Source organism: Mauremys reevesii, linkage group 5 (genome assembly GCF_016161935.1).
Source record: "Mauremys reevesii isolate NIE-2019 linkage group 5, ASM1616193v1, whole genome shotgun sequence".
NCBI classification, from domain to species: Eukaryota; Metazoa; Chordata; order Testudines; family Geoemydidae; genus Mauremys; species Mauremys reevesii.
In genome coordinates, this window is record NC_052627.1 from 41378140 (window position 1) to 41391538 (window position 13399).

Consider the following 13399-nt stretch of genomic DNA (forward strand, 5'->3'; position numbering starts at 1 on the left):
AGTATGAGATGATAAACCTAGATATATAGTTGGAGTGCTGCTCTTTTGGGTTGGGGGAGGCAGGTCGAGAGCAGAAAACACAATAATGGGAATCTTCTCTTGAAGTTATAGTATTTAAGGAATATATTAGTCATTTATAAACTCAAAGAAGTAATTGTTTCGAACTGTTTTAGATTGTTAAACAGGGTCTCACAGCTAATGCTTTGCTGGACAGAGGCATGCAGCTTACAGGATCAACATCCAAGTGAGTAAAAGATTGCATTATAGCAGAAGTCCCCAAACTGTGGGGTGCGCTCCCCCCAGGGGGGTGAAGAGGAACTTTTTTGGGGGGGGGGCGCTGCTGGGGCCTGGGCCAGCCCCATGAGGGTGGGGAGGGAGCACGATCCAGCTCCATTCCTGCTGCTGGCCCCTAGGGCCATGACTGCCAGCCCTGCACCTGGGGCTGTGGCTGCTGGCCCCAGCCAAGACTCTGTTCCCAGCCTTGGCCCTGTTACCCCATCCACATCCCTCCCCTCCTGGAGCTGCAGCCCCACTCCTGGCCCCAGCTTGGGGGAAATGGGAGGGCATGGACAGGAGTAAGGGGGAGGGCGAGGTAAAAAGTTTTGGGACCACTACATTATAGTGTTGGTATGGCTTTAAATGAGAGGTGACTTAGTTTGTGTAATACTTTAACTGTTGCAGCTCTTGCTAGCCTTATTAAAATCAGGCTGGTGTCTGCAGCATTTTTGTTATATATCTATTTTAGAATGACATATGTCTTATTTAAAGGCTTTTCTGTGTTGCTCATCACCAAAATATATGAGCACCTCACAAATGTTAAAGGATTGCCCTTGTGTAGGGAAATATCCCCATTTTACATATTGTGAACTATGACTGCCAAGGTACCACAGGAAGCCTGTGGTAGAACCAAAAGTAGAATTTGGCTATTGTGACTAAAGCATTAGACTGGGACTCTCAAGACCATCCTTTCTGCAACATGTTATAAAAATGCCATTAATGTTGAGAATTGCCATGACCAATATTGTTTTAACACCGGCTTAACCAATGTTAATGTCAGTAATAGCGGGGAAGAAGCATTTCAGTGAACGGAGAGGCCAGTTTTGCAATCTTTGAATTGGGGAATGCTTACTTGCATGCATAGTTCTAGCATATGTACATAGGTACTTTTCACATTTCACATATTAAATATGTAGTCTGTTGTGCTTATTCTGAAAAGTATCTGTGTCCTGAAAGACCCTCCTCATTCCCAGAGAATCTTCTGTTTAAATAAATAGAATATTTGTTTAGTCTTGAATCTCCAAACCCAAGGCTCTGATTCTTTTGGAGTAGCTGTCGTACCAAACTATTAGAAAATATAATGTTAACTATAAATTTTATAATGCCTATTTTGAAAATCTGAATAATTAGTTTCTGTTTGACTTGTTTAGTACACCCTATACTCCTTTGGAAAAGAAAACAATGGATAATACAGATGATGAAACAATCACAGAAGAATGGACCCTGGATCATCCGGTCTCCCAGACAAGAACAACAGCAATAGTGGAAGTAAAAGGAACTGTAGATGTTGTTCTTACTCCTCTCGTAGCAGAAGCTTTAGACAGGTATTTTATTTTCATTTACGTTAAGATAAATGTTTAAAATTGCTAGATACTAGAAGGTGAATTGCTAAAATCAAACTTTTTGGATAGACTAGTTGTATATAGGCTTTGGAAAAAGAGCTGATTTTATATAATGCATAGAATAGCAGCTGATGTTCTGCTCTTTTTCTCCCCCCCACCTCCCCCAAAAAAGGCCAATTTATGTAATTTCACATGTCTAGCAGGAGAGCTAGAAAAAATGTTACATTGTAGTGACTTGTGACCTGCTCTGACCCCTTGCTGGGAATTAATTTTTCTTTCGTGAACTGATTTTTTTTCTCTTATAGGTATATAGAAGCAATGGTACATTGTGCTAGCACTCAACACCCAGCAGCAATTGTGGATGATCTACATTATAAGGTCCTCAGAGAAGCTGTACAGAACAGCAAAACAACCTTTTCAGAGAATGTAAGGGTACTACAAAACTGCAGGATGTTTTGGGGGAGCAGAAGCATGTATATTTTTATTAGATTGGGTGGGATGAAACACAACAAATAACATAATGTCTTTATTTCAGATTAAATTTTTATCTTCTTCTATAGTTAAGGATGCATGCACATTTGTTATAACCAAATGTTCTCCTTCAAGTGATTGAGTACATATATATTCTACTCCAGGTGTCTGCATGCCCAGTGCACTTGAGTCAAAGATTTTTAGCTAGCACTGACCATTGTGGAGGTGCATGCACACTGCATGTGCTTGTGCTGCCATTAATGGCATAAAGGATGGAGTCACCTCACCCCTCTCTTACTTCCTTCTCAGAACCCGTGGCTAAGAGTTGGCACTCCGGTGTCACCTGGAGCTCTCTCATGGTCTTTTTTATTTGTTTACTACGTAGATAGTTGATAGTGTTAGTTTGCTGCTGTTTAAATAGATAAGGTTTTAGTATTGACTTTTCTTGTTTCCTGAGCAGGGAATTTCTGTTGTTTTCTGCCACTTTAAAATGTAAAAAATGCCCTTCCTGTTGTTGTGACCCTTAGGGATGCCTGATATGTTAAGGCAAAGGGCACCTAATGGACAGATGGTCATCTGCAGGTCTTTCTGGGATGCAGAAATCTCATGAGATACTCCTGAGTAAGGTGACCAGATGTCCCGATATTAGGAGCTCTGTCTTATATAGGCAATCTATTACACCCTTCCCCCATCTTAATTTTTCACGCTTGCTATCTGGTCACCCTACTCCTGAGGGAGTACCTCATGGAAAAATCCATGCATCTAATCTGGAGCTGAATGAACAAAGAACTCATCATCCCCCAATGCTCTGGCTGGTCCTCTGGCCACCTCCTGTCCCTCAAGAGACAAAAACTTGTGAAGGCACATTGGGAGCAAAGGCATCACTCTTCTTACCTGGGGCCATCTTCCAGCTCTTGGGAGGAGACTGAGTCAAGACCCCAAAAGGGCTCCTCGGGCTCTCACAAGAACTCAAATCATAGGATTTTGGCTGATAATGGCTCTCCTAAATTCTCTGGTACTGAGGTTAAAAGACATCAAGAGTGCCACTCCCCACTACTGTCAGATTTTTTTAGTGGAATATGTATACTGGCAATACATAATTTATCACTGTTAATGTTTTAGAATACTTCTAGAAAGTTGTGATTGTGAGGTAGGGTTCTGCTGAAATGAAGCCATAAAAGTACATCTATCTTTTTGTGATAGGGGAATGGCAGAAAGGCAGGCCATCTGATACCTTACACAATTGTCCCTAGCTTCCTATCAGTCTTTTGAAACTAATTGTACAATTCTCCTCCTCCACAACTAGGGATTCTTTCTATCCTTGCTGATGATTCCTTATATTTTTAATTTACTTTGTGACCTCTCCTAGGGGTCCCCTATCAAAGCAACTAATCTTTTAGATCAAAGGAACTCTTTGGAGTTCATTTTGGATCTTTAGTCAGTTGAAATTTATGTGCTGAGCGGCACAACCCTTTGTAGCACACTCAGACTCGGATGATCCAGAAATCATACCACCATAGGTTGGAATCAAACCTGAGTCTATTGCATTGCAATGCCTCTGAGCCATCCCATTACTTTACATTTAAAAAATATTTTAATAGGTTTCAATTAGTGTAAATTACTGACTGGTACCACATTTTTTTTAAGTTATCTTCCAAACAGGATGTTAGAGGAACAAAAACAGAGAACCCTGCTACAGGAACAACAAACCAAGGACAGGCACAAACTAATCTTTCACTTAAGCAAGATAATGTGAAAATTAAAGGTCTTCAGGCCAATGTTACCATACCCAAGGTAATAATTTTCTGTGTATATGTGTAGTCTCACATGACACGAGTTTCAAGCTAGCCTTATTATGTATTCTTTTGACTTTTTGAAAAGCTTACCTCTAGCTGTGATAAATGACTGTCATATTTTGTTGAGGATTATACATTTTTGTCAGCTTGCTCAATCAAAGTAAAATAGTTATGCAAATAAAGTATAAAATTAAAGTTTTTAACCAGTGCAATGGTATCTGACTGAACTTGTGTAAAAGGTTTAGATATTAGATTATTTCACCCTCTTGGATTTCATTTTTAATAGAAATGGTGTAGATTATATCAGATAAGAAACCTATTTTTTTTTTAAAGGGGCATTTTTAAAAAAACTGTCTTTATTCTTTGGGGGAATTTTGTGTTTAGGTAAACTTGTGTTTATTGCAAGCATCGGTTGAAGAAACCCCAGGCATTGCTTCTGGCAAAACTGTGACTCATGTTTCCCTAGTAGCTTTGTGTTTTGATAGAATTGCTACACAAGTTCGTATGAACAGGTAAGAACAAAACATTTAATAATTCATAACTCTTAATATCTTGCAGATCAGGAGAATCTGAAAAAATTGCTTTGGCTGAGCCTTTTCTTGTCACTGGATTTCTAAATGCAAATTAGTTTTTAAATGATGTGGGGAAGAGCACTTTGGAATCTTTAAAGCCTTAATCCTTCAGTTACACAGGTTTAACTCTTAGTGATGTCAGGAGGGATTTGTACTTATGCTATTGAGGGGAGAATTAAATCTTTGTTAGTTTTCCTAATCAACTTTTATTAGTTTTTGTGAACAAAGAATTCTTAGTTCTGATGTGCCTACTTTATTTTAAATTGGCATAAAACTAAAAGAAACTCGGTAAATAATTATCTTTGAGTTTTTTGTATTTATTTTTCCCTTTTCACTTAAAAGAGGTGTGATTGAAGAGACTTCAAACAATGCAGATACTGGGAGGAATTCAGTAACATTTGATCGGTACATCCATGCCAGTAAAATGCAGCCCCAGTCTTCTGGCTCACTGAGATCAAATGCTGGAGCAGAAAAAGGAAAAGAAATTGCTGCCAAACTGAACATTCATCGTGTTCATGGACAGCTTAGAGGCCTTGATACAACAGGTTAGCTTATTCATAAGTGTGGAAACAATTTTTTTTTTTTGAGGCATCAGCTGTGATTGTATATTTAAGGTTGAGTCAGATTTCAGTTTTTCTACTCCTAGCTTTTGACTGAAATTACCAATTTGAGCTGCTTTCCAAATAATGTCAGCTGGTCCTATCTTTTGTTTAAATGCAATACCCATTAGTGAGTATATTTTTTCCATTGTCATTTTCAATGGAGAGGGGAGGCAAAGTTTCACAAATGCCTCTCACTGTTATTTGATTAACTTCAAGCGTCCCTTTGGTGACAGAGTTTTGCCAGCATACATCAGTTCTGTCACATGATGCTTAGAATAACTCCTCTAATTTTTTTTTGTACAAGCCACGGGTCTGACTCATTTTAGACCTCAGACTTCAAAGAAAGTAATATAACAAATTTAAAATAGTCTGTTTTGGGTTTGTTTTCTTAGTGATTATACACATTACACACTTACAACATGGGCAGAGGCGTACAATCTAGCCACTGAATAAACTTTGAATTTGTACTGAAGATATATTTTGAAAATACCCGTAAAATATAGTGGACTCGAGCAAGTGCCTTTAAAAAAACAAAACACTTCTTTTATATGCCATAAAGTTTCCCTCTTATCTAAGAGAATCACATCAATATCACTGTATTTCATTTATCATTTGGTATCATGAAGATATTCATTTGGAATGTGCTGTAACAAGATTTTTCCTTAGGGCTAAAGTATGTCAGAGGCTGTAACCAGTCACAAGTCAATTTTTGAAAAGCAGCCACAAACTTTTCTTTATATAGCATCGTATTTTTGCTTAACAGAACCTTAACATCATTAAGATTGGAAATATATTTGGGCTTTAATTTAATTTTGGGATCCTTGTTATGTTGCTTTCTTCTCCAGGCTCTTTCAGATTGTATGTAGGTGATGGAAGATGTGGTGAAAGGGAAACACTATTTTAAAATGTTATGAGCAATGCTTAATGAGTAGGTTTTTGTTTGTTTTGGTTTTTTGTTTGTTGTTTTTTGCAGCACTTCCAAATGTTAAGATCACTTCTTTCAATCTTTCCTTTTTGTGCATAATTTAAAAAAAAGATTGATAAATGCAACCCTCCCCCTTCTCTCCCCAAATCCAAACAAACCCTCTTTAATTTAGGAAAAATGCACCGTCGCTATAAAAATGCGCTATATCCATATAAATTCTTTGTCATCATCTGTATAAAAAAGATGAAGTCTTGTTTTTACAGACATTGGGACTGGCGCAATAACAGCGATTCCTTTTGAGAAGTCAAAAGTTCTTTTTACTTTGGAAGAGTTGGATGAGTTTACTTTTATCGATGAAACTGATCAGCAAGCTGTTCCAGATGTAACTCGAATAGGTCCCAGCCAAGAGAGGTGGGGCTGGATAATGTTTGAATGTGGAATTGAAAATTTAACAATAAAAGGTAAAGCTAGAGTATTGCAATACTACATGATCAATATTATTTACTGTTGTTGTAATTAATTAATGAAATGCTTTGTTAGGTGTTCCAAGTTTCTAATCTTCATTTTTAATTTTAATTTAAAAAGTTACTGAATGTAGGTGGTATTAAATAGTTTATATTTTATGTGAACATACGTACTTTAAACAATGGATTCTCTAATAGGTAAGCTTGTATAGTTGCCTATATAATTAGCTCAGAATGACATGTACTAGGTGCAGAGTAACTTTTTAAAGGTTAAATATTAGCTTTATTTCAGCCTTAATGATATTTAAGGAGTTTTGTCTATAACATTGAGTTTGTAAAGATAGAAATTGGTAATATGACTAGTCCTTTGGGCCATGATCCTACAATCAGACCCACAGTAGGGGTCTGCTTGCAGGATTGGAGCCTTGTTTTCCAGAGAGAAGTTCACTCTTATAAAAGAAATAGTCTAAATGTGTTCTGCATCTGAATTGTTCTCTTCAGTAGATTGTATGTTTAATGTTTCAGTTAGATAGAGGGCATGCAAAATTGCTTTGAGGAGATATAAACTTTTCCAAAAACAGGTATTAAATTTATTTGTATCTAAATATATGTACACAAGGATTAACAAAAGTATGCAGCAAAGTATTTGTGAAAATAAGAGGAGTTACAAATGTTTTGCATGGGACCTGGGAGTGGAAAATTGACAAAATTCCCTATTTTTGAAAGTTTTTGAAAATAGAATAAATGGAACAAACCAAGAGTTTTGTAAACAAATTACTCTAATTTTGTATTTAAAGGTGGAAGACAATCTGGAGCTGTTTTATATAGTACTTTTGGAGTCATGGGTAAATCTAGTGCCACAGAGAGGGGTGGATTGCTTGCATCCAACAATTCTTCAGATTCTCCAACTGGTAGTGGTTATAATACCGATGTGTCTGATGATAATCTTCCTTGTGATAGAAGTCCCTCTTCAGACATAAATGGAAATTCAGTTTCAGATGAACAGGTGGGTGCATGCCCTTTTAAATTATTCAGATTGGTACTTGTCTGAGGGTTGATTTCTTATTTAGCAATTGCTAATGATAGTGCAGAATTATTTTTAGAAGCAGTTTAACAACTTCTGTATTTACTTTGAATTCAAACTATCTGCTTACATAGTTAAAATTGCAGTTTTCTGAAGGATGCGTTGTCTATGATCTTGGGAAATAGTGTGGGGCATGTGTGTTTTTATTCCTTTTGTCTAGTTAAATGTCATATGCAATTTTATTTTTTGACAGACGGTACATAATATGCTTTTCTGTTAAGCACATGTTGCCCTCTGAAAACAATTTACCTCTTTTTGTGTAGGATGAAGGAGTTGAATCTGATGATCTGAAAAAAGATCTTCCTCTAATGCCTCCCCCACCTGACTCCTGCAGCATGAAGCTGACAATCAAAGAAATTTGGTTTAGTTTTGCAGCTCCCACTAATGTGCGCTCTCCTGCCCATAAATTTTCAAGGTATACTTCCTTAGACTTAAAAGAAATAAAAGGAGCGGGTCTGTATATTATTAAATCTGGTATATTCTGTGTGCAGCCTCCTTAGTAATTGCTGCTGCTTCTATTATTGGATTATGACAAAACTTTAGGATATAGATAGATCAGACCAAATCAGTGTCACTGTACTATGCAACTGCCTGTATAACTGTCATCATTATATGGAGATATATCTGGTTATCTTTTTTAAAAGGGATTAAAAATGTCTAAATAGTGAACATGATATAGGGAAAGTGTAGGAAAGAGGAATATTTTCAGAAGTGCTTAAAATTCCATTTTCTAAAGGAATTTAGGCAATTAAGAGCCTAAGTCTTGACTACTCGAGGAAGCTAGTGTTGGATAAGCTAGGGTGTGAAGTTAAAGCATGTGAACTATTCTGCATTAACACCGCCATGAGCACACTCTTACTACACACTCAGAGTGTCTTTGTGCACTGTAGCTTAATATACTTCCAAAGTGTATTAAGTTAAAGCAAACAAAGACACACTTAATGCGTAGTAAGTGTGTCCACAAGGGGAGCTAGTGTGTGGAGTGGATGGCGTGCACTAGCTACTGTAAGATTTTTGTGTTTGTAGAGACAAGCCTTTGGTGTCATTGAAAGTGGGACTTGAGTTCCTAAATCACTTTTGAAAATATTCAGGAAAATATTATATTTGCAGTGGTAATCACTGAAAAAGCTGGAAATACTAAAGTTGGAGTTGCATATAGTGTTGGGTATAAAATACAGCAAAGGTTTTTGACCAGTTTAAGGGTAGATACTAATTTTATCCCATCTTGACCTTTTATTGTAATGTGTACTTTTTAATTAAAAATAAAAAATCTGAGGCAGTGAAATTGTTTGGGGGGAGTGATGGTATTGCTTGAGAGAGAGGAGAGAGGTGTATCATTTTCTTTTCCCCTTTCCATCTGTCAAAACTACTTGTACACCCTTGCATGACTCCCATTCCTGTGACCTGTTTTTCAATTTGAAAATCGTTACCCTATGCCAGGAAGGAGGGAGAAGAGTAAGAGAGCCTGTAGCAGGAATGAGAGAAGGGTATTAGTGAGTGTGTTTCTGGCATTTAAAGCTACATATTTATGTTTGCACCAGTTTTAAATATGAATAATATTGTTCTGTATAGCTTAACATTTTCAAGCCTATAAAGATTGTTTTGTTTCACTTGTAACTCTATCTAGTTATGTAATATAGAATCATAGAATATCAGGGTTGGAAGGGACCTCAGGAGATCATCTAGTCCAAAGTAGGACCAATCCACAGACAGATTTTTGCCCCAGTTCTCTAAATGGCCTCTTCAAGGATTGAACTCACAAACCCTGGGTTTAGCAAGCCAATGCTCAAACCACTGAGCTATCCCTCTGCCCTCAAACTAATGAATAAGGAAACATTACTGATAATTGTTGCTTAACTTGAATTCTGTCTTTTAATATTTAATTTTTCTTCAAATAGGCAACTGAACCTACTGAGCACTGCAACTCCTGCTGTTGGTGCGTGGCTTGTTCCCATTGATCAACTGAAGTCTTCATTAAACAGATTAGAAACTGAAGGAACTCTAAGGATCTGTGCTGTCATGGGCTGCATAATGACAGAGGCATTAGAGGTTGGTGACTCACTGAAAAATAAGGTCAACAGACTTAATAAGCACAAGCAACACACCTTCCTTTGGTGTCTGTCGTCTTTAGTGATTTACTTGTAACTGAAATCCTATGCCTGTTGAACTGGCCACAGATTTCACCCCTTGTGATTTGGACGCAGAACCTAAACTTCCATGGGAAAAGTTTCTAGCTGTTATGTCTGAGGAGGAAATCTTGGTGATTGTGAACAAAATGGGCCTGATTCTCCTCTCACACTGGTGTTAATAAATAGTGTCTCCAGTTGCTGTCAGTGGAGTTACACCATTGTAAAGTAATGGGAAATGAGGAGAATTAGGTCCCATACTAATTGATTTGGTGTCTACAACAGTGCCTTTGGGAATGTGTGAACTATCCAGTGCATCTCTGTGGGCTACAAACAGAAACCTAATGAAAACAATGTGAAATCTTGCACATGATTTATGTTGTGTCCAGGTAGTGTATTGATCTGTATTTGTTGGCTATACCCAAAGATTTTTTGGATTGGGGTTGTGGGATGGAGAGAAGTGAACTACTTGCTGGAGCACAGGACTAAACATATAAAATTGCTCTCACTCCCTTTTCCTTGCTCCCTCCTACCCATCACCCTCCATATTTTTAAAAAAGGTAAAATCACTTCTTGGGTGCCAAAAGCCCCATATGACTTTGCCCAGCTGTCAAAATCTTCATTTTTTACTGGACAACTTCTGTAAAGTTTAATTATTAGCATACAAAATTCTATGGCAGAGTAAATATTGAAAATATTGGCTTAGTATACAGCTGAAAAACATTCAAAATTTGAGATTTGACTTGAGTTAAACACCCAAATGAATATCACAACACATACTGTACCAACGCTATTAATTTAATAATTAATTAAGCAAAAATTATTTTCAATTTACTTGATTATGCAGAAATGTCATTTTCCTGCCAAATTCAGCATAATTTAGCTGCAGAAATTGGGGGACTTGATGCAGAATTTAGGTTAACTGTGTTGTAGAGTATACATGACCCTGATTTTATGCCGCAAACTTTATTTTCTTCTGTTTCACTAAATCAGTCTCATTGGTGGGAAGGTTTTTCAGGGGTTCCTTGTCTGCTATTGCAAGACCTGGCAGGTTAATGCTTGTTACAGTTGCTTATCCCCTTACCTTAAGTGTCATCACATCCTTGAAACTTGAATAAAAAATGTTATACTGCAGGAAACAATTTATAGTATTAGAGTGGCTTCTTCTAGAATTAAACTATTAGAAAATAATTAGTTTGTTTAGTTCTTAGGAGGAATTATTAATTTCTATAATCCATATCAGAAGTTCTAAAATGCAATGTGGTCTCTTAGTGTATTTTTTTCACCATATAGTATAGCAAATATCCTGCTCTGTCAATGGAGATGGACATAGAAATATTTTCTGTTTCTAGGTAGATTTTCTTTAAAACTTCCAGAACAGTGTGGTATCATCAGAGTTTGACATCAGACTGTAAAAGCCTGTGGCTCATAGTGTCACATTCGGGGATGCAATACAGACCAATAAGGTTGTATCACTGTCTGCCTGTAATAAATAGGTATATCTCCAATTATTATTATCTCCTAGAACCAGAAGGGATGTCGAAAGGTCATCAAGTCCAGCCCCCCATCAAGTTCACCAGTAGGACCAAGTACTGATTTTTGCCACAAATCCCTAAGTGGCCCCCTCAAGGATTGAACTCATAACTCTGGGTTTATCAAGCCAATGCTCAAGCCACTGAGCTATCCCTCCTGAGTGCCTTAAATGCTCTGCTGCTGTGGCTAACAGCCTGAACACTGACAGTCAGCAGACAAGCGTGCAGTGAATGTCTGTGTGCTAAGCAGCTCTGACTAAGCAACTCTGTTTCTAGCAGCTTGTTACACCCCAGCCACACTCTGATATATACCAGCTTTGAGTACACCTGGCAAGATGACCCTAAGACCCCCCAACCCAACAGTTTTTCCCAAACTGTGTGCTCTGCAAGATTCACCCCTGAACCATTCAAAGGAATAATACAGTTTGTTTGCTCCTCTAAAGAGACAAAATGCTCATCTTGTCACTTTAACTGGAGTTAGCAATTCCTTTGATTCAAATACTGTACTGAGTTGGTTTAGACTGAAAATAAAACAAGTTTATTAATGAAAGGAAATAGGATTTTAAGTGAATTCAAGTATAAATGATAGTGTTTAGAAATAAAAGGGAAAGATGCTTTCTAAGGGCTAAGACTTAACACAACAAGCTACAGCCTTTGTTCCAGGTAGTTTCCTTACCAGTCTACCTTCCAGCAAGATGGCTGACCACCCTTCTCATCAGGATTTCCCACAAAGTCCAAAGTGCTCAGTTCCTTAATCATCTTAGGTGAATGGTAACTTAGGGTTCTTTGCCCCTCTCTTTTGTAGTCCAGTGAACCTTTGAAATGGATTATTCTGAAGATTACCTCTCAGAGTAAAGTTCATTCAAGCTGTGAGGAAGGATTCATGGAGTCTTCTGGTGGAAATTCCATGTTGGTTTCTTCACCATCTTGTGTTTGCTAAGATGCAAATGAATGGATCTGTTCCTCAATTAACCACTCAGGAATACAGTACGGGGAGGAGAGCTCCTCCCCTTGTTAGCTTGATGGTTTTTAAGTAAAAACATTCTCATTGTCTCTTAATGTATCTTGGAGGAACCATCAAGGAGGCAGAGCCACATACATTCGTCTGAAGTTATCCCAACCTAGCCCTGCCTAGCCAGACACACTTTAAGAACATAATTTCCAATTGGTTTGTAATTTTGAATTTGCTCTCCGTGTATATATACCAGACAATAATATTAGTGATCAGTATACCATTAGCTTTCTATTGATATTTTATATGACACTTTTAAAATACAGGTTTTGGCATTGGTGTGTTGCAGTACACTCAACTGGTCAGACCAGCTGAAACTCAACCAAATACCAGAGAGACAAAATGGGTGAGATAATGTCTTTTATTGGACCAGCTTTTGTTGGTGAAAGAGACAAGCTTTCAAGCTACACAGAGCTCTTTAACAGGTCTTTGTAGCTAGAAAGCTTGTCTTTTTCACCAACAAAAGTTGGGCCAATAAAAGATATTGCCTCATTCATCTTGTGTTTCTAATATTCCTGGGACCAATATGGCTACAACAACATTGCAAATAACAGTACCAGATACAAATGAGCTCCTTTCTCTCTTACTTTAGGATGCTGTTAGGTCACACAGAGGTTTATAACATGCATGCATTTTTATACCTATTTACTGTAGGGAAAATATATACATATATAAATATTTATTTCAGAATAAAAGTATGCACTTCCCTTTGAGAAGCAAATACAACAGACTGACTAAAGTGGCTCGTTTCCTACAAGAAAATCCTTCCTGTTTGCTGTGTAATATACTGCATCACTACCTTCATCAGGCAAATTATTCCATCATTGAGGATGCTACCATGGTGAGTTATCCTTTAAAGAAGTAAATAATAGTGTGTACATAATAATTTTACAATATTGAGGTTATTACAGTTTAGCATGTAAACCTAGTACAGACTGCAGGTTTCTTAATGTAGATAACTGTATAAAAACATTAAAGTGCTTATTAGTTACTGTTATATAGGGCTTGAATTTTTTTAGACTACCATTTCTACATTATGGATTAATAGTTTATAGTCTGTTGTTTAGCTATTTTATTTATAAATTTTGGGAGACACCATAAATTTAACATGTGGATTTAACCTCCCCCCAATAATTTATTGTCCTTTCTATGTCATGTTTCAGTTTTCTTTAAACATTTCCATTTTCCATTTTGGA

The 13399-nt window shown here is 37.2% G+C and overlaps 1 protein-coding gene across 17 annotated transcripts in view; it reads left to right on the plus strand.

Annotated features, from left to right (window-relative positions):
• Positions 1-13399, plus strand: part of KIAA1109 (KIAA1109 ortholog) — a 219227-nt gene that overhangs the window by 110919 nt on the left and 94909 nt on the right. For all 17 annotated transcript variants that reach the window (XM_039541857.1, XM_039541856.1, XM_039541859.1 and 14 more), the window contains 11 exons: positions 174-244; positions 1428-1601; positions 1925-2045; positions 3738-3884; positions 4271-4398; positions 4801-5003; positions 6249-6446; positions 7247-7455; positions 7797-7948; positions 9432-9582; positions 12892-13044. In XM_039541857.1, the coding sequence (XP_039397791.1) occupies positions 174-244; positions 1428-1601; positions 1925-2045; positions 3738-3884; positions 4271-4398; positions 4801-5003; positions 6249-6446; positions 7247-7455; positions 7797-7948; positions 9432-9582; positions 12892-13044 (1707 nt within the window). The remainder of the gene's footprint in view (positions 1-173; positions 245-1427; positions 1602-1924; positions 2046-3737; positions 3885-4270; positions 4399-4800; positions 5004-6248; positions 6447-7246; positions 7456-7796; positions 7949-9431; positions 9583-12891; positions 13045-13399) is intronic.